The sequence below is a fragment of the Corvus moneduloides genome, chromosome 5 (assembly GCF_009650955.1).
Source record: "Corvus moneduloides isolate bCorMon1 chromosome 5, bCorMon1.pri, whole genome shotgun sequence".
Lineage (NCBI taxonomy): Eukaryota > Metazoa > Chordata > Aves > Passeriformes > Corvidae > Corvus > Corvus moneduloides.
The window spans coordinates 51158600-51184002 of record NC_045480.1 but is presented as its reverse complement, the minus strand read 5'-3'; the positions used below and the strand labels follow the sequence as shown (position 1 = coordinate 51184002).

Sequence of the window (25403 nt, the reverse complement as noted above, 5' to 3'; positions counted from 1 at the left end):
ATTTATAATAATAATAATATAATAATAACAGCAGCAATAACCTTCCTTGTCTCTGTTATGTGAATGTTGTGGTCCCCCTTGGTTGTAAATGATAGAATTCAATCTCCAAGTTAGATGATAGACTAAATTCAGGTTACTTGTCACTGGTAGGAAGCTCTGAAAACTACCTAACTTGAAAATAATCTCAGGGTAATATGAAGCTCTTTTCACCTTTTTTTTTTTCCCATTCCTCCCTTTGCAGTCAAGGTCTAGAGGTAAATTTAGGTTAAACCTGAGTAAATTTACAAATCCTTTAAAGTGTCATCCATTCACACAGTGGGGTACATGTCACAGTACAATCTTCTTTCCAGTGTACTGCTTTGTCTAAAGATCTCAGTGTTTAAATCAGTTTTGTATGCCTATGGATACAAGAATTAGAAGACTTCAAGAATAATAGTAATTAATACATGCTTTTTATTTCTAGGCAGGGATTTTTGAACATTTGCTTTGTGTGCCTAATTACTTACAATGAGAAAAGCCTGGTACTAGTATTCAGATTTCAGTCACACTGATCACTAGAGATTTTGTCACCATTTTTCAGTGCATATAAAATACGTTTTTACACAGTACATAAGTTTTCTATTAATTTCTTGTACATTACTTTTCGACTAGAATGAGTTTACAAAAATACAGTAGAGTTTGACCAAATCCACTAAGTAATCTGGTAGCAGTAATACAATTGTATTTGTGCATTTTCTCTCATGTATGAAAAGGGAATATCTTTTTTCAAAACAATAATTTCTTTACCGTGGTGTTGTTCGATATAAGAAACTAAAATGGAGGGACTTTTATCTAAATCAAATCTGTGCCTGCTATTTCAAGCAACCAACTAAGATGAAATTTATATATAAGTTTGTTTCTAGAGTTTCTTAAATGGGTTTGTGAATTTAATTTCTATTTAGTACAAAAAAAAGAACTGAGGATACTTGTTTATAGCTCCAATTATTTCTATACAACAGCCAGTACTTTATTGTAGTGTTCCCACTGTGTTCCTATTTTTCTGAAACACCGAGAATATTACAGCAGATAAACTTGTTCTGCACGGTTATCTTGAGCAGTATTATGCAGATACGATTTTCCCGTTCTTAACAGGGTAGTTGACCCCTTTCCAAAGATTAAATGCTTTGAACAAAAACTTGTCTTCTATCTTATTTGCATATGAGCTTGGCTGTTGCTTTATTAGTGTTAGTACACATAAGTATACATATTTATATACATGCCCTGTTTCTGACATAATTTCCCAACATATTTTCTCTGGAACTGTAATAGCAGTATCACATGTCAGGGGGTTCCTTTTTATTCTCGTTTAATGTTTAATGTATCTACTCCTATTTGTTAATTTGTTTGACTTTTGCACCTGTTGTTTAGCAATTTGAATATTGAAACAAATGTTTTTTCACAATAGATATTGTTGTCCTCGCCTCGTCTTGCATTACTTTCCTGTTGTAATTCTGTTAACCAGCACTGCTGCTACTTTCCTTCAGCAGGGGTAACTCAAATATTACATTTGAAACTGGAACTGATTTTATTCTAAAAAAATATATGATAAGGTAAGGTATTTTGAAAATTGTTTTTTTCATTATATTAAGGAAGAATTTGAGTATAATGATTTCTTCAATAGTTTCAAGGAAAACTTGGCCCTTTTCCCTAGTTTATTATTTAAGAGATCTACAGATATATTAAGTGCTAGTGGTAAAAATTCACACTTTTTCTTAAGAAACATACATAATTTTGTTTCACAGTTAAGGGTTTTTTTAGTATGCAGATGTTAGTTTAAATCAGTCACTGAAAGATTCTCTGCTCTTGCTGTACTCTTGGAATTTGCTCTCTGTTGAGGTAAAACTTCTGGACAGGAGAACATGACTCCTTCTCCATAAACCAGCTGAACATGCATGGCTTCAAGGCTGTGCAGAAACTTTACAAAATATATGGTGGGGCAGAGCTTTTTAGTATGGTGGCAGATGAGAATCCCCCTAAAGAGAAATACCCCAAAAGACAAGCTATAATGTCCTTTTTTCATTCAGTATTTGTTTTTAGAGACTGGAAGCTTATTTACTTTAAAGTCAAAGTTTGAAAGGAGGAAAATACAAATAGCAGATGTGGGTGTAACTCTTCTACAAATAGACAAGAATTGTACCCATTTTGCAGATTACATATTTTGAAATCTTACACTACCTCTCTTCATTTATCTGTGAAGAGGAGACATACAGAATGAAAACTGTCAGTTTACATAGTCTATTGTGAGGGGATAGATGTACCCAAAATTGCTCTGTGGCACATACTAGTTGACAGGTTGAAAGTCCATATTTTTAAGTGTTAGATGTTATCTTGTGATGACTGTCATGTTTATATACGTAAACCAGACCACCTATTTCAGAGACTTTATATAAAATAGAGTAACTATACCTGTTCAGGAAGTGATATATGTGTTACATAGTACAAAGATAAGCTTCCACAATCTCACCATCAGGCTCAGTGATCCCTGATATCTTCTCAAGAAAAATCATTAGCTGGGCAACACAAACATAAATGAGATATATTTTATTTGATTGTGAGAGTAATAAAGAATTCATAAAAGCTTTCCCCTCTTTATTGACGTGAAACAATACAGATCTGCAAAGTGTTTTTAACATCTAAAAATTGTGATAATATTTGTTATATGGTGTTTTATCCACAAATGCTCTTTCAAGTCAGCTGTTATCCTTTAGTTAAGAGCATACCTTGATTTTTTTAGTATATCTGTATTTTATTCTAAAGAGACTTTTGCTTCTTAAAAATGGTGAAAACAAAACAAAAAGTACTATTCAAGGGAAAGACATACAATTGTAGAATCATTAAAACTATTTAAACTCTAATTTCATTACATGCTTACTTTGAAAGTTGCCTGTGTTCGGAGTATGCAGTGCCAGATATCAGAATCCACAAGAAAAATGAAGTTAATGCTGAAATAAAATATTTAGATGTGTTCAGTTCAGATGCAAGAGCTGGTCTGTATATAACTTTGTTTTGGCAGGTTAATTGTAATGACAGACGTGGCCCTCTTCATTTAGAAGAGTACATCTCTTCTAAAGACATCGTGGTACATGTAACACTTCTTTTGAGTTATGGCTAGGACACAGTCAACTTTAGGTTTGGAAGGCAGCATTAATTAATAATAATTACGAATAAAACACTATCCATCAGTCACAGAGAGAAAGCAAAAATATTATAATAACTTGAAATTAGAATTAGCACAAATTTAAAAAAAAAGCCCAAACAATCAATCCCCTTAATTTTATTCTAATCATGCAAAGTGATCACATGAAAAACATCTTAAAATCTAAAAAAATATCTTAAAATGGTAGGAAAATAGGGATTCTTATTACCTTCAGATTGCTTTGATTTGAATCATATCATTGCTGAGATTTGAAAAGAGCTTTAAGATCATCAAGGTCAGCTACTAACCCAGCACCAGCATTGTGTTGACCATTCAACCATGTTGTCCGGTGTCATATCCACATGAATTTTTGAACACTTCCAGGAATGGTGACTCCATCACTTCCCTGGGTAGTCTGTTCCAATGCTTTACAACCCTTTCTGAAGTATATGAAGGATTGTATCTAGAAACACAGAATTAATATGAAACCAAATAGAATAAAACTTCTTTTTAAATCCTTAAATTATGTGAACAAGGAAATTTTCTGCTGAAGAATAAGTGCTGGGCAAAACACTTAGAAACAAAGCTTCAGCTGTAAGCAAACAAAGCTATTAATTTCATTGCAATTGGTGAAAAGCTGGAGTCTAATTCTTCCTAATGCCTTTCTACATCAAACTATAGATGAGAAATGTCTCTTCTAAAGCATGTATTTATAGTTCAAGAATATTCAATTCAAATATTGATCTATTTTCTCTAGGTAGCCTTTTCTGTGACTGTGAAAGAAAAAAATGATCAAAATACTGTTTAAGGATGACTGGTCAAACTCTGTGCCTAATCTGAGAACTTTGCAAGGTTCACACTGCATCTCTAAAGGAAGGTCAGGGTTTGTAGGCCTAGCTTTTCTCTTGCATTGATTTACACGCCTCTAACTTCAAGTACGAGTATGAGGAGAAACTCAGATACAAGTGTGTGTGATGCCAAGTTATTGTTAACTTTTGGTTCCATATATATACACACACATAAAACTAAGTCTCTTTATCCTATAGCACAAGACTGAATGTAACAACTTCTGCAATTAGCACCAAAACCCATCTGTGATAAAGGTGAAACAAAGCAAGAAGTGGGCATAGGTGATGGTGGAGAAGAAACAGAAACAGAGCAACAGAACTGTCTTTTCTTTTTTTCCCCCCAACATTTTAGTACTGTTTTAGTTAGGCCCAGTCTTCACGCCTCACCTTCATAAACCCTTTAATACTCCACATCTCTGGGAAATTTTTGGGAAAGGAAGATTGTGACTTAACATTTCATCTCTTTCAGTAACTTTTTGCTTCTTTCTTTATTTTTAGTAAGAGAGAGCCCTCTGACACATGCTTCCCAAGAAGCAGAAGTGGAATTCTGCATAGATTTTCTGACAAAGCTTATATCCCATAAGTGTTTTCTTGCTGGATTTGGAATGCTTTTTCTTTTTTTCTTTTTTTCTAAATGTAGGCCTATAGCATTTCACAACTTTCATAGTATCACTTTAGACAGTTCAAGTCAAAAATTTTTTAAGCCCTGTGGGAGGAAGACTAACAGCAATGGTTGCATTAACTCCACTAGAAGGGAAAATAAAATGCTGCATTAAACTTCTGTTTCAACCTTCATTTTTAATGATGCCTTCCTTTGGGACACACTGCTTTTCTCTTTTTCTCTCTCAAATTTCTTTTAAAAATGACAAGAAAACTCAGATTTTCTTATCAATGTTTACTGATGAAATGGGAGGTTAATTTTTTTAAGATGTATGAAACAAATAGAAAAACTGATCCAAAAGCTTCAACTGGATACAAGAAAAAAAACTCATATCCCTTCATTTGTTAAATGCACCCATTTTCATCTCTTCTTTGCTGTGGTATAATACCTCAAAGCAAGCATACAAGACATGAGAAATTCTGCGAAGTGGTATCACTGTACGAAAGCTGTGTGAGTTTCTGTTGTTTCAAGACAGGGTCAATCCTGTAGAAGAGTCCTGCATTTTTCAATCACAGACTAGCAGTGCTTACAGTGTTTGTGGTGCTAACAATGCAGTCCACACAACCCCCACATTCACTGTTTTCTCAGCTGTGGAAAATGATGTTTTGCTCATTATTGTCAACCTGCTATAGCTTTCAGATGTCACCTTGAAGGTGGAAGTTTATATGACCTATTTGCTTCTGTCAGGAGATCTGTGATGTAACAACTACTCCACATTAACAGCCAGAAGACCAACACACACCACTACCCCAAATGCTGATTTCCGTACTTTTCTTCATTTTGTAGTTACTTTTTAAGTTAATATTTGTCACTTCATATAATGTTTCTAACCAGTTCTAAAGAAAAAAAGAAAAAAGAGTTGAAATAGTATTACCTATTTTTTACCTATCTTTATTACCTATTTTACCTAATTGCCAGTTTTTCCATTTTCTTAATGCAAATTTATTACAGCTTGTACTGTTACTTAACCTAAATAGCATTTCTCTAAGGAAAATCTGAATAGTTTATCTGAAATATTTACTGATTGCTTAGGCACAGAAAAGCTGTTTATGTGTGTCTCCAGATAAGACTGGACACCAGCATTGTGCCAGTATTTGTAATGAAATGAAATTATTACTTCTGTCTTATGATTTTTAGTTTTGAAAAGTCAGAATGGTTAAGAACATTTTAACTGTTGATATCTGAGGAAAGGACAGCAATATTCCTTATTTACTGGGTGCAACTAAGGCTTTGAAAATCTAGATTCTTTTCTATTTTATATTCCAGCTATGGTAATCATTTAGAAGTATTTTCCAAGGACAGTGACAGATATAACTTTAAAATTTTGTATTTTTGTGCCTGTCTCTGGATAATTGGGTGCTTTTTTGTGTGGGAGGTATTTTTATGTGTATATCACATAAAAATGGCACTGTTGAATATTCTAAACAATTTTTGTAGCTGCTTAGACCTATTAACACAACAGAATTGAGTAACCAAAGTCCTTAGCACCTGAGTATCTTGACTTTGATGGTAATGCTGAATTTAGATTTAGATAATTATGTCATTAGAAAGTACATATGCTACACAATAAGACATAAAGCAGCACATCTGCTGACTGAGTGCTGTGTAAATTACTCCCCTCCCCCCAAAAAAAAGCCAAACGCAGATTCAAAATGTCTTTTCCTCTTTTTTCTTTTTTTTCCTTTTTTTTTTTTTTTTTTTTTTTTTTTTTTTTTTTTTTTTTTTTTTTTTAGTTACTCTGAATGTCTAAAGGTGAGCAGCTGTTGGGTCAAAATTTGCAGCCCTGAAATTTCATGTTTTTTAAAAAAAGGTAGAAAATTCTCACCTTTTATTTAAAACATAGCTACAGCAGGGAAAACCTTTTGATAGCTTTGATGTTAATCCCTGTTTATTTGCTTTTGAGTGTAAAGCTTTCCTCTCCACCCACCTCAAACTCTGGACCATAGGTCAAAAATTCAGTTCTATGTCCAGGTGAGATTGTTTCTCTTCTGGTTCCAGAGCTTCAGTGAGGAGACCAAAGAATAAGGGTCAAAATTTTCACCTCTAGATTTGGAAGATATGGGTTTTATATTGAAAAATAAGATATTGTGAAACAATATCTGAACTTGAAGTTTCTTTCAGATAAGCCTAAGCAATTTTAGTAGCCTAAAATATGCCTTTATTTACTAGGGCTACAAGTAAGATTCCAACTTTCATGCTTTATCTGTAGACAGATCTTGAAAAATAGCTGAATGGAGGAAGACCTTCAAGTTGCCTCTTACGTTTTGTTTGAAATTGAATTGATATCAGATCATATCTCTACTGACTTCATCCTGTGTACAGGGGGGGTATATGTGCATGTGTACGTGCACATGAATACATGTGTGTGCATATCTGCATTAGTTTCTATATGTGTGTATGTATAGATATACATATATATAATCTTGGATTAATTTCTCATGTTTGCTCCGTGCAATGTAATTTGTAATTTTGCGGTGAATTGTTTTGGCTAATTAGATTATTCTGAATATGTTCAGAGTGTAGAAGGTTAAAAATAAGCTTGCTGCTTATCAGGTCTATTCCATTTCCAAAAATCTGATTTATGTATATATCAGTTTTGGATTATTTAAATCTATTCCTATGAGATATGCTTCACTGAAAACTAGTTGCCATGTCAGATAGATCCAAAGTTATTTTAATTTTAAAGGAAAAATGTGGAAACTATTTGTGCTATGTAGAAATAGATAAAAATCTATCAGTAGATATAGAGATAAAACTCAGTGCAAAATCAAAAATAGCTCAGAATCAAACTGTATCTCAGCAGCTGATGACTTTTATAGGGATAGACATGCCATGAATGTTAGCTCTCTGACATAAGGGTTGTTCCTGCTAAATGGGGAGGCTCAGGCAAGGAAAGATTAAAGTATTAACCATAAGTGTGGTGAAAGAACTGAGAACAGAAATCAAATGGTTTTCTTATTGTGCTTTTAAAATATGTGCATTATTTTCTTTGTGTTTTTCTAAAACCTGCAAAATTAAAGAATCTGATATCTGACTTTGGCTATAAAAAGTGTTCCCTAAACTATTATTTCAGCTGATTCTTTAATATTTTTCTGCAGGTGTTAAGAATATGTATATTCCTTTGCCATCTTTTAATAAATAATTAGTTAATTTTGTGATAATTTTTTCTCTTGCAAATTAAGGAGGACTAATTGTCAAACAGAACTTCTTTTTCTGTTATAGGCAGATACCATCTATTCAATACAGTCTAGAAGGACAATAGCACGCAAAATCTAACTTTCAGCTGTTTCCTAGGTAACAGAGGTACAGCTATAAAACTGTTGCACTGAATGGAAGGAAACAGCAAATGTTTCCATTTTTCTACCATTTTTGAGTTTGAATGAAGTAAACCCTAGGAATATCACTACTTCAGAAATTGCAAGATATGGGACTGGAGGACTGCACTTAAGATTCCGGTGTGGGTTTTTTGTCACTTTCAGGTTTTTGCACACCTTCTGTGATTGCACAGATAATTTCAGGAAACTTGTGAAATAAATTGTAGCGGAGTTTTTTTATTTAGGCGTTTGGTTTGGGGTTTGTTTTTGTTCATTTTTTTGACAAAAATTGTTGTGTAGCAGAACTGGTCCTTTCCATGAATGAAACAAACAGAAAAGCAGATTTTCTGTTTTCTTGTTCTATTATTACTTTCTAGGAATTTTTCAGAAAGTAGCTATTTATTTTTGTATGGATTCTAGTTCAAAAATGAAATGAAAAAGTATTAGAAAACTGAATTAAGGTAGTAAATTATGTATGTGTATGTTATCCTTTCATGTATGTAGCTAATTATATAGAATTTAGTAGGCCTTTCTGGAAGTAATATAATTGTAGTATATTCCCAGTAGTTTGTCTTTCTCAATTTTGTTAAACATAAATTGCTTTTCCTCGCTGTAAAGGTTGACATACTTAATCCCCATTTACCATTTGTGTGTCATTGAGACAACTATTTCACAAGTAATGCTTACTAAATTAGAACATAAATAAGGCAACTGCGTTTTCCTCTGTGCTGCTACTCCAGCCTCGGGGAGGTCTCCTATAAACAGAGCCTCATTCTTGTAATTTAAACATCAGCTTCACATTTCCTCAAATAATGGAGTAAAAGGCAGTCATGAAAATGAGATAAGAGGGCAATTTGTTAATGAAGTTGTGCCCTGTGTTCACTAGGAGTGTCTAATTGTTTCCCTGTGATTGCCTTATCTGTCAGTAACATCCATCCATCATGTTTGTCCTTAAATTCCAGATGTTGGTGTAAAGACTACTTTCAATTATGTTTAAAATGAAAACGTTTTAATGTAGTATAGCTGTGGAAACCTGGTTTACCACAACTGTAATTAGCTAAGATCATAAATTGAGGGTTCATCACTCACTGGCTTAAAATACATTGTTAAAGTTCATAGTAATATTTAGAAGGTTGGTGTTAGAACAAAATATAAATAATATAGTAGTTCTAACAGATTGCTTTGTTTAATTTGTGAATGAAGTTTTTCTACAGGAAGTACCCAAATGTACGTGGCAGTAGCAGCCTCTCAGGTTATTTTGTATTAGACAGCGCTTGTATTTCATGTTAAAAAATGATACAGAAATTTTTCTCTTGTGGAAAAATGTATAAATAGTTTATAAACATGCAATATGTAAGTGCTCTTTTATGGCTATTATACTAGCTACAGAAGTTTGTGCTATGCAATGAGAAGTGTGCAAGAAAAGAAATGTTGTGGTAAATATGTTGTCTGAATTCTTTCTTCTCTCTCTGAACAGATGTTGTGAGAGAATACATTACTTCATTTTTCCTTAAACTTTAGATGTAAAGTTAATGTCTAAAGCGCATTAAAATGTCTTTCCTGGACTGCGATCGAACTTCCTTTACAAAGGTTTCCATAAGCTCTATTTTGAGTTAAAGCTAGAAAACACCACTTATTATTGCAACACTTTTCATGATCATGTGATACATAAATTTAATTGTTTTTCCTCTAAATTTACATGTTTTGTAAAATTACTCATGGAAATATTTGTGCAATTTTTTGCAAAAGTTTTCCAGAATTTATTATTAAATATCTTCAATATTCAAATGAGCATTAGCATCATTATTGCCTTTGTAGAGATTTGTAGAATCTCTTTTCAATTCTTGATCAATCCTTAAAGTGAGAAACATTGTCCTGTGTTTCAAGGAAAAAGTATTGTCAGTGTGACTTTTTTGTTAATTTTCTATGTCTTTTTTGAAGTCAGACACGAAGCGACTTGTGAATGCTACTGTGTCAAATCCATGGTTTAACAGATATAACTCTTTTGCTGTGTTGTCTGTCTCTAAAGAATAGCTCTTCGCAGTTTTAAAACTGCAGAATGAGACTGATGGTTTACAGGAGCTAAAATCTAATGTGTAGCTAGCTCTGAGCAGTACCCTATCTAATAGGATTTGTCTTGTCTTCCTCACCACCCCAGCCCTGCCAAGAGTGTAGGTAAAATGGTGTTAGCCATCACCTGCAGCAGAGTGAAGCCAGACTGTCTTTTCGAGGACACCACAACCAGAGAAGTTGTCTAGGGGAGACAAAGATGATACTTGTTTTCTGTCCCAGTCTCTTGGAGTTCACCCAAATGAATCAGAGTATGTTCAAGTTAAGTGCTCTTTTCCCTCCCCACCACCTGGAGCCTACATCCATTCAGATGGCAAGGTTTGCTCACTGCAGCTTCAGAATGCCTGAGGAATAAACATGTTTCCCTACTCAGTATTTCTGCATTAGACCCCTGAAAAGCAGTCACGCAGAACTCAACTCTTACAAATTGTATGGCCTCAATCTTCATTCCCCTGGCAGATGAGGACAAATATGCAAATACTATGCATAGCTTAGGCTGTCAGTTAAATACAGCTTGGGTTTGTCTATTGCTATTACTTAAATAGCTACATGACAGTTGGTGGCTTTTAGAAAAACCAAAACAAAAAAGGCTAGAGTAGTTTTGATTCCAAAAAACATTTTATCTTCTTCCATGATTTAACTTCTATCATAAATCAGTCTTTTCTAGATCAGAGTCTTTCTAGGATAGTGAGAAGCATTTAGGAACGTTTTCTCTTTCTGCCTTTTTTAATGGCTATGAAGGTGTTCATAGTGTCGCCATAATGATGCATATCCCCTTAAATATACCAAAGTAATAAATTCCAGTCCCATACCTGTAAATTAGATGTTTCTTAAAAGATCCACTTTCAAAACAAAACTGCCTATGCAGTTTCCATGGGGTAAATAGTTGTTTCTCATACATCATTGTATCTTCAGAATAGTGACTAAAAAGAACGTTGCAAAGTAACTTTCTTTGCTAATCAGTATATTGCTCTGTCCTTGAATTCACTACTTGAAGTTATGTATTGGCTAACTGTAAATATCTGTCTGCATGAAATACATTGTATTATGCTGGTACACATTTCCATATCTCATCTTATAAAAAACCCTTTTGAAATCCTAAGGTTATCTTAATAAAAAAACCCAAACAAACCCTTTTAAACTGTTTCTCTATCCAATTTAAAATATGCAGCAACTGACATAAGAGAACAGCAGGCATACATTATTTTGTGCTTTGGTTTAAAATAAGTACTGACTGTAACCACTGTATGCAGAAAATTTCTGTAACATTTTCCATTTTATAGAAGACTTGATAATGAAAAGAGTAAACCAGATTTTGTCAAAGATATCTTTTATCTTCCTTTGGCAATCCCACCTTTTCTTGTTTAAATAAGCTTGCTATGTCCAATAAATGAAAAGTAGAGATAGATTATGAGCACTGAAGAGTAATTTCTGCTTTTTGAAGTCAAATATTATTATGAAAGATATAGTATATCTTTTTCTGGCATATTTGCAGGGGTTTTTGCATACATTACATTCCTACATTTATATGAAAAGCTTTACCAGAGGTAACACTGTAATAAATCTTCAGATGCACCTTTCCAGAATGATAAATAAAAAAAGAACATGCTTGGAAATTGATAAAAGTTCGCTTAGTATCTATAAGCAGAGAACATTGTCTAAAAAAGTATCTAAAACTGCAATAATTTATTTTTGTCTTAATTTGAAGACCAGACAAGGAAATGTTATGGATCAAACCACTACAGAATTAATTTCTTACTTCTTAAAAGAACCCTGTTTGTAGTGTTATAAGAAGTTAATACTCTTTGCTTTTTTAGTTTTTGATTTTGTTTTGTTTACATTTAAACTTTTAATAGGAAATCAAATGCAAAATAATCTTGTTTTGTGTATTTTATTTTCAGGGGATAAATGCAAACCTACTGAATACACTGAAGTGAAAAATGTGTTACTGGATCTACAAAAGCAGAGATACATTGAACAATCAAAAGATAAATCTGTTGGTGAGAAAATGGCATTAAAGAAACTTCTTGTAGATCAAATGTTCAATTATTTTGATTCAGACAACAATGGACTTGTGGACACGAATGAGTTATCTCAGGTAAGATTTAGTTTTTGTTTCTGTTAGCACCGTGACTATTCAGATGTCTTTGTCAGGACATACAAACATGGAATATCATGTCTTAGGATACTTTAGAAAATGTGAGTCTCTGAGGTGTAAAACTTCATTTGAGAATTTTTGAATGGCTGAGTTATTCAGAAATTCTGTAGTGATTATTTAGTAATTTGAATATAATGCTTTGAAGTGTACTGCAGTGTGTTAGAACACTCTAGGCTACTGTGACCATGAGTTGTTTTATTATCCACTGCATATTGTCATCCAGTCCAACTGTATAGATGTATTGTAGAAGTTGAAAAAAATTAAAATAATGAGGTCAATCACTTCTGTAATACTAAAGAAGTATTATTGCTTTATCTTAGTTAGGGCTAGAGAAGTACAGAAGAAATCCTGCAAAGAGAGTTCACGGTAGTCTCTAAATAGCAAATTTTAACTAATTACAGATCTAAACCAGTAATTGCTACTCTGGTAGGCATAACAGCACCAGCTTTAATCTACCTAAAATGACTGATTCTATTAAAGAGTGTTGATGGGGCAAATATACTTTGATTTACTAGAGGTCTGTGTTTCAGAAACCTAATCATGGCTGAACTATATTAATGAGTCTACTACTAGGCAGCCAATTAAATGTTCAAGAAAAGTAGGATTTTTTAGATGTGTGTGTTGATCATTATCCTATGTTTTAAGTTGCATGGCAGTATTAAGAGGTAGGTTGGAGTTATTTCCATACAGCTAACTTTTAAAATTCTAGTCACAATTTCAAGGACCTGAGGGTGATTGCAAATACAGGTATCAGGCCAACTACTAGTGCAGTATTTCAAAAGATGGATTTAAAACTATTTTTCTTTATTTTTATAAGATTGGTTTTTCCTTCTGCTTTTTAGAGTCTTTCAGAACTTCAACTTTCAAAGGACTTTGGTGCCTGTGTATATCTTACAAACGTGTTATATATGAATATACTATATGAATACATAGCATAGATAGGAATCACATATATAGATTTGCAAACTATATTTAATTCTTCTCTATTCAGTTGCTACATGTTTGCTTTTCCTTCTTCTGTGTGTGTCAAACATAGTTTTAAAATAATAAAAAAAATTCTTCAATTATTGTGTTTTCAAACTTTATATACGAACTTTTCCCCATGATTTTTTTTTCTGTAAAGAGGAATTTATAATGGCAGCTGTAAAGTAGTGCTTTTTCACAAGTATGGAAACAAGTCAGCCTTAAATCCCAAACATGTGCTGTTTGGTTTTGCTAAAGTTCATTGCAGAAACATCAAATTTTTCAACCTACAGATTAAGGTGCAGTAAATTCATTGCTAGTGTTTTTTGCTTTGTCATTGTATGTTTTGACAAGAGGGACCCGTGCTGGAGCAGTCTGTTCCTGAAGGACTGCACCCTTTGGAAGGGATTGAGGCTGGAGCTGTTCATGAAGAACTGCACCCCAGGGGAAGGACTCATGTTGGAGCAGTTCATGGAGGACTCTCTCCTGTAGGAGGGGAAGAGTGAGATGAGTTCTCCCTCTGAGGAGGAGGGAGTAGAAAAGAGAACATGTGATGAACTGACTGCAGCCCCTATTCCCTGTCCCTCTGCTCTGCTAGGGAGGGAGAGTGTCGAGAATGTGGTCAGTGAGGTTAAGCCCCTTGGAGGAAAGGTGTTGCTGATATTAGGTTTTATTTGTCATTTGTCTTTCTCTTGTCTGATTGGTAATGGATTCAGTTAATTTGTCCCCAAGGTGAGTCTGTTTTGCCCATGATAGTAATTGGTGAGTGATCTCTCCCTGACTTTATCTTGGCCCATGAACTTTTCATTGTATTTTTGCTTTCCTAGCCAGCTGAGGAGTAACAGAGCAGCTTTGGTGGCCACGTGGTATCCAGCCAGGGTCAACAATCCCCAGGGAGACAGTACTGTACTCCTGAAAACGTTCTCAGGATTAGGAGAATTTTTCTCAGTTGTGCTCAGAGTACAAATTTTGAAATCTGCAGAGTTGTCATAAATAACAGCTCCTGTCTGCATTTTAAATGCAATCATATTAAGGAGATATGAAAAGCAACATACTTTCTGCATAAAACAAGGACTCCTGGAGTTAATTTAAGTTCATGTGAATATATTGAAGTTCAGTTTATAGTGCATCTTAAATTTTACATATCATCAATCTTGCTGTGCAATCAGGCCCTTGGATTGCATTTATTATCTCATAGGTGTCTATATAGTCATCCTACCTAATGTAAAATTGAAATGAATCAGTTGAAGATTGGAAATGGTGACAGCAACGCTCCAATTTTATTGATGTATTTTGGATCAAAAGTCATAAGATGAATTTGCATCTTGATGCAAGAGAAACAAATATTCCTCTCCCCAAAAAAGCAAAAATAATGTTTTTATTTAAAAAAACCCTATTTCAAATAGTAAGAAAGGTTTGTCTGTTTGGGGGTTTTTTTGTTGTTTTGGTAGTTTCAATACTTCAAATCTGATAGCAATAAATTAAAAATTGGCAGACTATTTTTTTCTGCCGTTTCAACAATTCTAGCACCTGGGTTGAGGAGGTATCTTTTCAGCTTTTTACCGGCTAGCGCTTGTAGTTCAATGCCTTCGAAAGCCTCGAGCAGCCCAGAGAGGTAGCACGGGCAATCCAGCATTTCAGGAGCTCTAAAATCGGTACCTGTATCAGCTGCAAAGCACATACAACCAGCAGAAGCAAAGAGGGAGAAATACAGCTCTCTGCTCGCTCAATTTCCCGCAGTTAGCAGCTTTCAAAAGAAACAGACAAGAGATGTTCACAGAAGGGATGCAAAGCCAGAGAGAACGGGCCCTGCCTTGGTCCTTTCTTTTATTGGGAGAAGGGGAAAGGGGAGGACTGGGGGCGGACCCGGGGTGAGCGGCCAGTCAGACACTGCTGAAGAGTTTGAGTTACATTTGGTTTTGCCCGCGCTTGGAACAAAGGGGTTCAGAGCACATGGCAGAGGCAAGTGTCTTGGGGAGGGGGAGGGGAAGCTCAGAACAGGCAGCAACACTGGATATAATATTTTTCATGGCTGGGTAGTCCAACGCAGAATTGCAGCTAAAAAGAATTTTAACTCCCATACACTGTGTGAATGTGATAGGAAAACAGTGGGATTATGTAGCTCCATGCAGGCTAAATGGACATTTTTTTCTGATGTAAATTCTTCTCCTCCTTGACTGCTTTAATCGCTGAGTCTGATTCATTTAATATTTTAGTTTCCAAATCCTATATTGGCAAGTGATTTTGAAAGAACTTACAAACTTAACACTTTAGACCACTCTGGTTTGAGAAGTAGGTACTAACCAGAGAGGGTATCTATATTTCCAAAATTGCAAACCATGAAATAGGCGGGATTCTCATCATCTTCATCATCTCTGATCAACATATCTGCAAGGTTTCTGGTAAGATGAGGTGGTTCCTTGAAGGGTTTGATTTGTTTTTAAAGCACTTTGAAACATTTTAAAAGAATCCAACCTAATGGAAGATAATTGAATCTTCTGGTTAGCTATGAATATTCAGTTGTTAACAGACTCTTTTTTTAATCTATTTTATCTTACACAAAACCAAATTCGAATTTAATAAAAATTTGTAAATGAAATACCAGTGTTTCTATCACTGTAGACTGCTTGATTACTCCATATTGTTTTTCTATATAGAAGAGGAAAAAGAGCAGAAGTGTTATGGGTAGGCATGGGAGTAACATGTGTTTTTCCAGTTATGAATGCAGTCGTTCTGCTATGGTGGAACTGCCATTTTATAAACAGTAAACCTGTTCTGGTAGCCGTCAGTGAAAGATGCATAAGCTCTAAAAATGTTTCATCTTGTTCAACAATGAAATTCAAGTTCCTTTTTGAAGGAAGAAGTATGTGAAGTGAAATAATCTACACTTGATTAGACTTCGAGATGCTTTTTTTCTATTTATTTCTTACACTAGTGAACTCAGAAAGCAAAATTTTACAGAAAAGGGAAGTGACATAGCCTGAAAGCAAGTTGAATATATAACAATAACAATAATAATAGTAATAATAAAAAGTTTTCCTCTTCCTTTCCCTCCTTTCAATGATCAGTTTTTAGAGTCAAAGAAAGAAGTTAACATCCTTATTTATAAACTAGTATCCATAATTTCAAATACCTGAATAGATTTCCTTTATTTACCAGGTTAACATATGACAAATGAAAATACATTACTTTTCTATAAAAACTCATCCTTATATCAGCAAAAAGAAAATACTCCACAGTTATTTTGGTTGTATTTCTTTATTAATGACAATACTGCGGCACTTTATGCCAGCCAATACTTCATGGGACTTGTTTGCAGAGATACAACTTACATAAATTGCATCTGTCAGACTTGGTTTCTGATCAAACTGATCAAAATACTTGGTTGGACCTTGGTATTTAAATTTTTACCTTCATGACTTCTGATTTTGCATCTAATCAGTGCTGTTATTAAGAGTTATTTGGAGGACTTGGAGCTCAGAGAAGGAATAATGGGTCTCTGTGTTTTTAATCAACTTTGGTTTTCCCTACATGTTACATAAGCAGAAGAATATTTTCCATGTTGATTTGTAGTTCTATTTATTTTCTGCTATTAATTAGGGACATGTTATTTAGGTTGCATTATCTATTTTTACTATCACTATTCTAGGAAAAACTAAATGTGCTATACTCAATTCTAGGTTCAAAATAAAAATAAGAACCCTACATGAAACTTTAAAATTGGTGGGAATTAAGACTCTTTTAGGAATTAGGAGTTAGATAAAGCTTACAAACACTGTGATCATCATGCACACTGTAACATCTTGATCTTCCTTAGTTGCCTTTGGTTTTATCAGGTATAAGCATTTCCAGTTATATTCTTGCATGCTGTGAAGGAAGCAGGAGTAAGCTTCATTTCTTGAGAAGGTTCAAGGGCTGATGCTATCTGGAAGTGGACACAAAGTATAATGGTGCAGGATTTTGTTTGCACTCATTTATCTTGTTTTATCTTGGTCAAGTCCAGAGCCACAGACTCAGAGTGCTGGTGGTTCTGGGTTTAGTTCTGAGATGCAGAATTTTACCCAGCCTATCTTTGTGGCCCTAATACCTATTCTGGTCCTACACTGTGAGCTAGGCATCTCTAGCATTATATTTGCAGACACCTAAGGACACACTTATATCTTCTGAGTCAGATTAGGTCTTCCCTCTGCTAAGTGCAGAATTGGAAAGACAGGGAAATGTGCCTTTCATTGGAGTAGTTTGCAGAAAGAGATCTCATGTCTGAGCTATGTAACTTGATTGGTTTGGGGTAGTATTGAGATAATGCATTTGAATGAAATTGAGTACATGCCTCTGTAGGCCACTTCGTGTGGGTTTAGCAGTGCAGATACCCATTTCCTCAGGGGTTTCTGCGTCATTCTGTGATGCAGAAGTCCAGTATCTTTACTCACTCTACATATATCAAAGATACCACGCTACTGTAGACACCAAGTAAGAGGATGGTGTTGCTGCCCTGCAGAACTTGCTGGTAAATTATAAGAATATTGATTTAACTAGATTAAGGGAAGTTAAAGCAAGGAACAATTTACCAACCTTTATTATCAATTTAGTTTCATGATAATCAATCCTTTTAATTTATAAAAGGTTATACTGCTGTGGAAGATGGTGGAACAAGTAATTGAACCCCCCCTTGTGCAGTCACAATTAATTTGAAGCACAGTTCTCACAGTTTTTGGTGTTTGATGTACTTGATGTTGTATCAAGCCCTGAGTGGCACTGCGGTGATGAGGTACTTGTTTTTAGGGAAGATGAACACACACTGACTGAATGACCATATTTGATTTAAAGGAAGGTTTTGTTTGTAGTTGTATTTATATAGCAGTTTCCTTGGGGTGGTATATAAAGACCATTAATCACAAGCAAACAAAAAAACACTGACTGATAATACTTCAGGTAAGGTGGACTAACAAAAGATGTGTTATGTTATTTGTGATCTAGTTTCATAACATCTGCAGATTTTTCATTTTGACTATCAGAAATCAGATTAAAATGAATGACACAATCTATTCTGATGTGCAGTTTGTAATTTTTAATCAGATTACGTTTCCCAGTGTTCTAAAGTTTGGAGTTGTACTGACTAAATTTCTGAGAGGATTTGAACTGGGGTAATAGTATGGTGTTTCATAGGCAATAGATAATTGTGTGCTATATCTTTTAGAAATGTAATTTTTTTCCAAAAAATGCAAGTCCTTCCTCTGTGTTTCAAAGAGTATTAAATTGCGATGGATAAGTTTCATAATTTGGAAAAGACATATTTAACTTGAAAATATAGATAAGTTTTTAAGTTTTTAGCATTTACAGGGTTTCACAATGAACCATGAACAGTTTTCTGTATATTTTGCCTTTTACCAGTTTATAATATGGAAAGTAAATGCTTCACTGTCTTTATGCAAATTCAAACTAAAAATTGTGGGCATAAATATTTGCTAACATTCTCTGGTATGAATTTTCATCTTAAAGGTTTGAAATCAAATAATCTGTGTTTGATTTGTATGGCACAACCATAAAATTGTGCAGACAATCTTAATCAGGCTTTAACCTTTATAGTATTTTGTTTCTAGCATGTGACTTGCTGAAAATTTTCCCAGTTTTTCTTCTGCCTCCTGAACAACGCTGTCTGTTTAGTTTAATCAAGGAGTAGACAGTCTGGGTTTAAGGAATTGGCTTAAGAAATACTTTCCTTGAATTTTAGTCTTCTCCATGGACAGAGATTAATAGAATTTAAAATTTAAGGCACATTGTTGGATCATCTGTGAAACACAAGTGTGATTACATGGTGGTGTATCGTATGCATGGAATTTTATTCTATTTATCCTATGCTTTTAAGTAAATTAATGTCTTGCAAAAAACTTCCATAAAGAAGTGGACAACCTTAATTTGTCAGGCTGTCATATTGGCTTTCTTGGAATCTCATTTAGCTTGTAACTTCATATCACAGTAGATCTGCACTTCAAGCTGCTACAGAAACAGGTAATTTTTCAAAATCCAAACCACCTCCACCTGAGTTGTACCTAGCTCTGAGTGATGTCTCGTGATAAAACCCCACCCCTTCGAAAGGAAAAGCCAACCAACAACCCAAAATTTCCATAAAGGTGAATTTTGCTTCTGATCACAGAGTTGATCTGATCCACAGATCCCATTGGAAAGCTGGGACATGGCTTGATCCTGCACAAGAGAATTCAGGTTGGAACAGCTCTTCCAGTAGCAAATCACAGATAATTAAGATTAATCACCATATAAATCACGTCTGTACCTTCTAAAATCTGTCCTCACAGATGCGTTTGGAGGGTTTATCAACAGCGAGTGTATTTTCCAAAGAACTCCGAAGTATATCATCTGCATAAAGATGTATATACAAAAATAAACATTGAATCTTATATCTGTAGTCAAAATGATAGATCTACTGAGGAAAAAAATTTAAAAATTGCCAGGATGATGAAATGTACCTGTCTATAGTATCATTATTGGAAATAGCACAATAATTCTAATATTTTTTTTAATTATGATTCTTCTTTTTTAAAATATGCTGCTTTTCAATTGGTCAGTTTTTAACAGATAACAGATTTTAGTTCAAAGAATGGAAGCTGAGAACACTAATTTGATATTTAAAAGCTGGTACTATAAAGGCAGGTGTTTGTGGGGATTTAAAAAGGTTTTCTTCAACCTTTGACTTACACCTAAGTGTAAAGTTTCATCTTTATTTGTACAATTGAAGATAGTGAAAGCAAGCATTGAAAACATTGAAACAATGAGAGGAACAATGCTTCTCATACTAAATGTCCAAGGCCTTGAAATTTCAGTGATTGCTAAAGTTTCCAGTGCACACCATTACATATTTAGTACTTCTAAACTGTAATGGGTTTAGAGTTACTAATTTTTCCCAGACTGCATTTTTGTCCTTAATGTACCAGCTGCAAGATCTACACAATTTCATTTTTTCTTAATTCACTTTAATGTGAGCTCAATAAAAAGGCTTTTAAAGGATAGGAAGTCACTAGCACTAATATTCAGGTAACATAGTATGTATTTTTAATTGATAATAGCAAAAGGTGGTTTTGTAGTGATTTTTCTTATCTTTGTAAATGGTTTTCATACTCTCTAATGTACTAACAAGGTGATTATCTTTTATAATGCTTTTATATTATTATGTAGGAGATGACTTCTGGTAGCATAAAATGTGTCTTTTCTTTTTCCTCTAATGCTCCTGTTATTCCCTATTATTCTTTTAGGTATTTTGTGTTTACATGAATAGTAACTGAATGAATTCCTTTGCAGAGCAACTGAAACACAAAAGCCCCTGTATCCCTTGTTTTTCAGAAGATATCCTCCATTAATAAAAATATAATGACTTTTCAATTTTCATGGGAGACTGATAAAGGGTTGGAAGAGTAATTATTTTACCTGGGAATTAACTATAGTTATAGTCCTTTCTTCTGTGCCTGATACAAAACTGTAAACTGAGCAGTATTATGAAAAGTTACATCAGTTTTGGCTCTTTCAGTTATGTGATAGTACTTCTAATACATGGCCCCATGCAATATAACAATTCTGAATCACTCTCAGCATCTTAAAAATTCCCCGGCTGGAATGTAAGGGGATCTCTTACAACATACGCAGATTTAAAAAAAAATAATGGTGCATTTATTAAAGAACATTGCTCTGGGATAAGTTCATTGGAGTTAAAAATAGAATAGCTATTAATTATGATCTGTTTACAAATTCTATTTGTCCCCATTGAGAAACAGGAGCCTTTTCAGGTCAGCTACTTATGTAACAGGTCTTTGTTAAGGTAATAGGCTTGTGAAAAGCCTATAAGAAGTTGATACAATTAGTAGGGTAGTAAGAGTTTATATTAGTTATTTTTGAAAATGTCTGCATTTGGTTTCTGTGGTTAGGAATTAGAGGAAAAAGACATTATGCCATTTGTACTCTGGAAATTACTATTTTAGGTATATTTGAATGTTTCTTAATCACCATTCCTGTACTTATAAAGTAAAATCAGCTTTAAAATTCCCGGTGTCTTTATAGTGCTTCAGTCTATCTCCATTATATGGATAGTCTGTATATTCTAAAAACTTTTGTGTAATTTCAGAGAGTCTGTCCTAAAGGTACTAACTTTTAAAACTCTAATAAATAATTACAAAGTAACTGGAAATCCCTGACTTTACACAGTTGCAGTTCATTGCCCCACAGCAACCTTAAAATGATCTATTAAATGATTATTAGAAACAATTAATTATACCAGAGAACTCAAAGAGTTCAAATGTAATTTCATGGTTATAATTTTCTTGTCAGGTAATAAAACGGGATGAGCTTGGCAAGGAACCGTCTGACTGCTCTGTGTTTGATTTGCTGAAATATGATGATTATAATGGTGACAAGCACCTAGCTCTAGAAGAGTTCTACAGAGCTTTTCGTAAGTACCAAGATTAGTCTTTTCTTTCTGCCTTGTTTTCTCTTTCTTGCTTTGTTTTCCTAAATGGCGGGGTTTGATTTCTGAGTATTGAAACGTCTGGATGCTTTATTTAAATTCATGCAATTTAATAGTCATGACATAGCAGAAAACTTTTTAGCAGAAATCCATGATACCTAGTAGCTTCTAGATTTATGAAGGATTTTGGTAATGGAGAATTCATGGATAATCTTTCTTGATGCCAACATGCATTGCTAAGTTTGTGTTGTTCACTCGTGGAAAGTAGTGTGGTCAAGACATACTCAGTGGAACCGAAATACGTCCCCACACCTTTATGTATGAGTGCTGATAAGAGCATTCTTGACAAACCCAGCAACAAATGTACCACTTTTATTGGGTGCCTTACAGCTTCACAGGACTCAGAAGGAGATAAGGATTTGTGGTGTAGTTTTGCAAGGTATTTGTTCCCTGGATGCCAAAGGGGTCTCAGGACAAATGTGCACAGTACAAACAAATATCTTGATCAAACCACTGGGTTAGCAGACAGAAGAAAGGTGTTAAGAGCTTTTATACGGTATGTTAAATGTAATATCCATATATTTTGTTATATCCAGATAAGAACTGATGATTTTTCACTCTTATCTACCTCAAATTTACGATTGAATCTTGAAATCTGGCACTGGTTTAAAAGCTGTTGCTCCAAACTGAGTAATGTGGTAGTACACAAGATCAAGTTTGTCCTAAATTCTTTTTATAATTACTTATTATACATTGACTAGTCCATTAATGTATCTTCATTTTGAGTAATTACAGCCTGTTGCTTTAGTCTGCTTGTACTTTATCTTTGGGCAGATGAGCACTCAGCCACTTTAGGTGATATCAAATGAAAAAAGGATAAAAAAACTGCCTTAAGTTTTAAACTAAAAAGTAATGAATTGATATTAGAAAAAAAAAAAATAGCTGCATGGAAAGCAAGAAGAATAAACTTGAAATGAATAATCAAGACAGACTTCCTGAAAGTTTCTTAGTTTTGACCATTGAATTAGATTTTTCTTTCTCTGAAAGTCTTTCAGAAAGTGGGATTTTGTGATGCAGCTTAGCTGAACGAATTACGTACTGCTCCTAAAAATAACTTGATCCTGCTACCTGAAGTTATCTGACTGCCTTTCTTACAGTGTGCTAACAGTCACAGTCTCTCTTCTGAGTCACTTACTAAGTCAGCAGAAAAATATTCACCTTCCACATCCCACCCCAATCCTATTGTGTGACCTGAATTGATTAAGTGAAGGGTCAGACCATAACTCATGCAAAAGAAGTGTGAGCAGAGCCAAGAAATGAGGTGGGGGAAGAAAATGGGAGATACTAGGGCATTGTGATGGTGAGATAAATTAATGGATCTGCAGCAATAAAACACTAGGAAATACCTTAATTTCTTTTTTATAGGTTGTGATACAAATTTGGCTTACAAAAATGTATGGAATTATATAGCATCTGTAGAAATACACACATTAGCTACGATTATATGGCTAGATGTTGTACTTCTAGATCTTGATCATGTGCACAGATGGAGAAATTGCTATTGAAGCCTTTAACATATATAGCAATCCAAGAAGGTAAAAGACATGTTTAAAGCACTAGCATGCTTTTTGCAAACATTGTATTTATGGAAGTATAACATAGTTCTTCCAAATAAGAATTTGATGTGTCTCTGAGGGACTATTTTGTATAGTTGTAAAACTCCAGACGTAAGAATAGCTTTTCATTATATATTTTTAATGGACTTTTGAATAATGAAAATAATTTCCATATGGTATGTTAAGCATTGCCTTAATATGAATGGTAATGAAAACATTAGATTATGCAAGATTAAGAATCATTTAGGTTTCCTTGTTGCAATAGAATAGTGGAGAAGACCCTGTTTGAAACTATAAGGCTATCTTGGAAGATGATTTCTAGAGTAAGATTCATTTTTCTGTGTTGTTAATAAAATTTATATGTATTCATTACATAATGAAAAATCAAACCTAAAAACAGCTGCTACTGCATTGTATGTTGTGTGTCCAGAAACTCAAAGAAATGTCTCATAACATAACCTTCTGTAATGAAGGTAGAATAAATACTCTTGAAATAAATTTGACGACTAATGGTAGTTCCATTTCATTTTGTCTCAAGAGAATTTGAATTCAGTCAGTTTGACCTACCTCACTAGCATTAACAAAAATTATGTAATGCTATAAAAGCATACTAAGCTAAGGGAAACCAAAACAAATTGAATGAGGCACCTGGTCCCTTGACTACTGTTCATATGGCTAAACAAGATGGCACAAAGCTGAAACCAAGCTCTTCATGCAAGCCACGCCAGCCCAAGGTAAAGCAAATGTGTCAGCCCCTCTCCAGAGGCCCGTGTTGTTCGCCTACAGCAAAGCTTGTGAGCTGGTACTCATAATGCCAAGTCTGGATTTACCAGGATACAGGCAATTAATATAGACAGGGAACAAGATCCATGTATGGAAATGTACACAAGAAGCACTCACAACACATCTTCCACACACTATTCCACAAAAAAAAATTTCCTGAATTAAGCATCCACCTACAAAATAATTAAACGTTTTCATTTTCTTTAATAAAGTGACATAGGGAGGTTGCAAATACTTATTCCAAACATAAATAAACCTGGTTTTTTGCCAGGAATTTCTTTTAAAAACGTAAATATTTTCAAATTTACATTCTATTATATATTCATGATTAATTAATTTTAATATTCTTAGTATTTTTATGTTCCATTATGATTATATGTTATAATATGTTATATAATAATATGTTTGAAATGATCCCATTTTACAATATGAAAAAGATTATTTTTCACCAGCTCAGACACTTTCAAACATGTAGAACAAATAGAAAACAAAACAGGAAAGTTTTTTTTCAAATTATTTTCATTACTATATAGTGAGTGAAAGATTATAACTGAGTAATGGTATTTACAGGGGATTGTCTTCTAAAATATTTTAGTGTTATTTGTTGTTTAGAAACACTTAAAAGACATAACCTTTAATTTAAATTTAAAAAGTGCTTCTAGAATTTCTGACCTCTTGCACGATCCCATCAATTGAACTTGACAGTGTGTTTTTCATGGGTTTTTCATTCCTTTGTATTTACCATTTTAATGTACATATGGAACTTAATCTCTATTTAATCCCTGCTATTCCCAGTGGAATTGCCTCTATCCCTAATTGTACTGAAGGGGTGGATTTGAGAAATGTCAAGTTCTCCTTGAAGTTTGTGCAACTGCTGGAATATGTGTTGCCAACTTTTATTCACTCAGAATGGCAGTGAAGAAAATTTGGCTTTGCAGTGAAGGAGAAATTGATCCTATTCAAAGCTTCCACACAATTTAAAGAGTTGTTTGTGTATTTTTTTCTTTTTTTATTTTTGTAACAGGAATCAGAATCATATGAGCACAGAAATGCTAAGACAAGGTGGTAGAGGTTCGGCAAGGGCAATAGGGGTCACAGGGTCACAGCACCATAGTTTTTATACACAGCAGTACCACAAGGGTTCTTTTCAAGCCAGTTTGTACCTAGTACTGCTAAAATATAGAATGTACAGTAGTTAACAAATTATCCTTTAGGTCGTATTTGAATTTGATGAACATTAAAGAGATCTCATTTTCTAAAGGCAACTGTCCATCAGCATTCTCTATTAAGCACAAAAGAACTTTTGAAAAAATAATGAGAAGGCTGGAGAAGGTGTAAGAAAAGG

General features: G+C 34.0%; 1 protein-coding gene across 2 annotated transcripts in view; it reads left to right on the top strand.

The window, feature by feature from the left end:
• The window catches only part of FSTL5 (follistatin like 5), a 275687-nt gene that overhangs the window by 132596 nt on the left and 117688 nt on the right, over positions 1-25403 (top strand). For both annotated transcript variants that reach the window (XM_032109691.1, XM_032109690.1), the window contains exons 5-6: positions 11970-12166; positions 21524-21644. In XM_032109691.1, coding sequence (XP_031965582.1) covers positions 11970-12166; positions 21524-21644 — 318 coding nt within the window. The remainder of the gene's footprint in view (positions 1-11969; positions 12167-21523; positions 21645-25403) is intronic.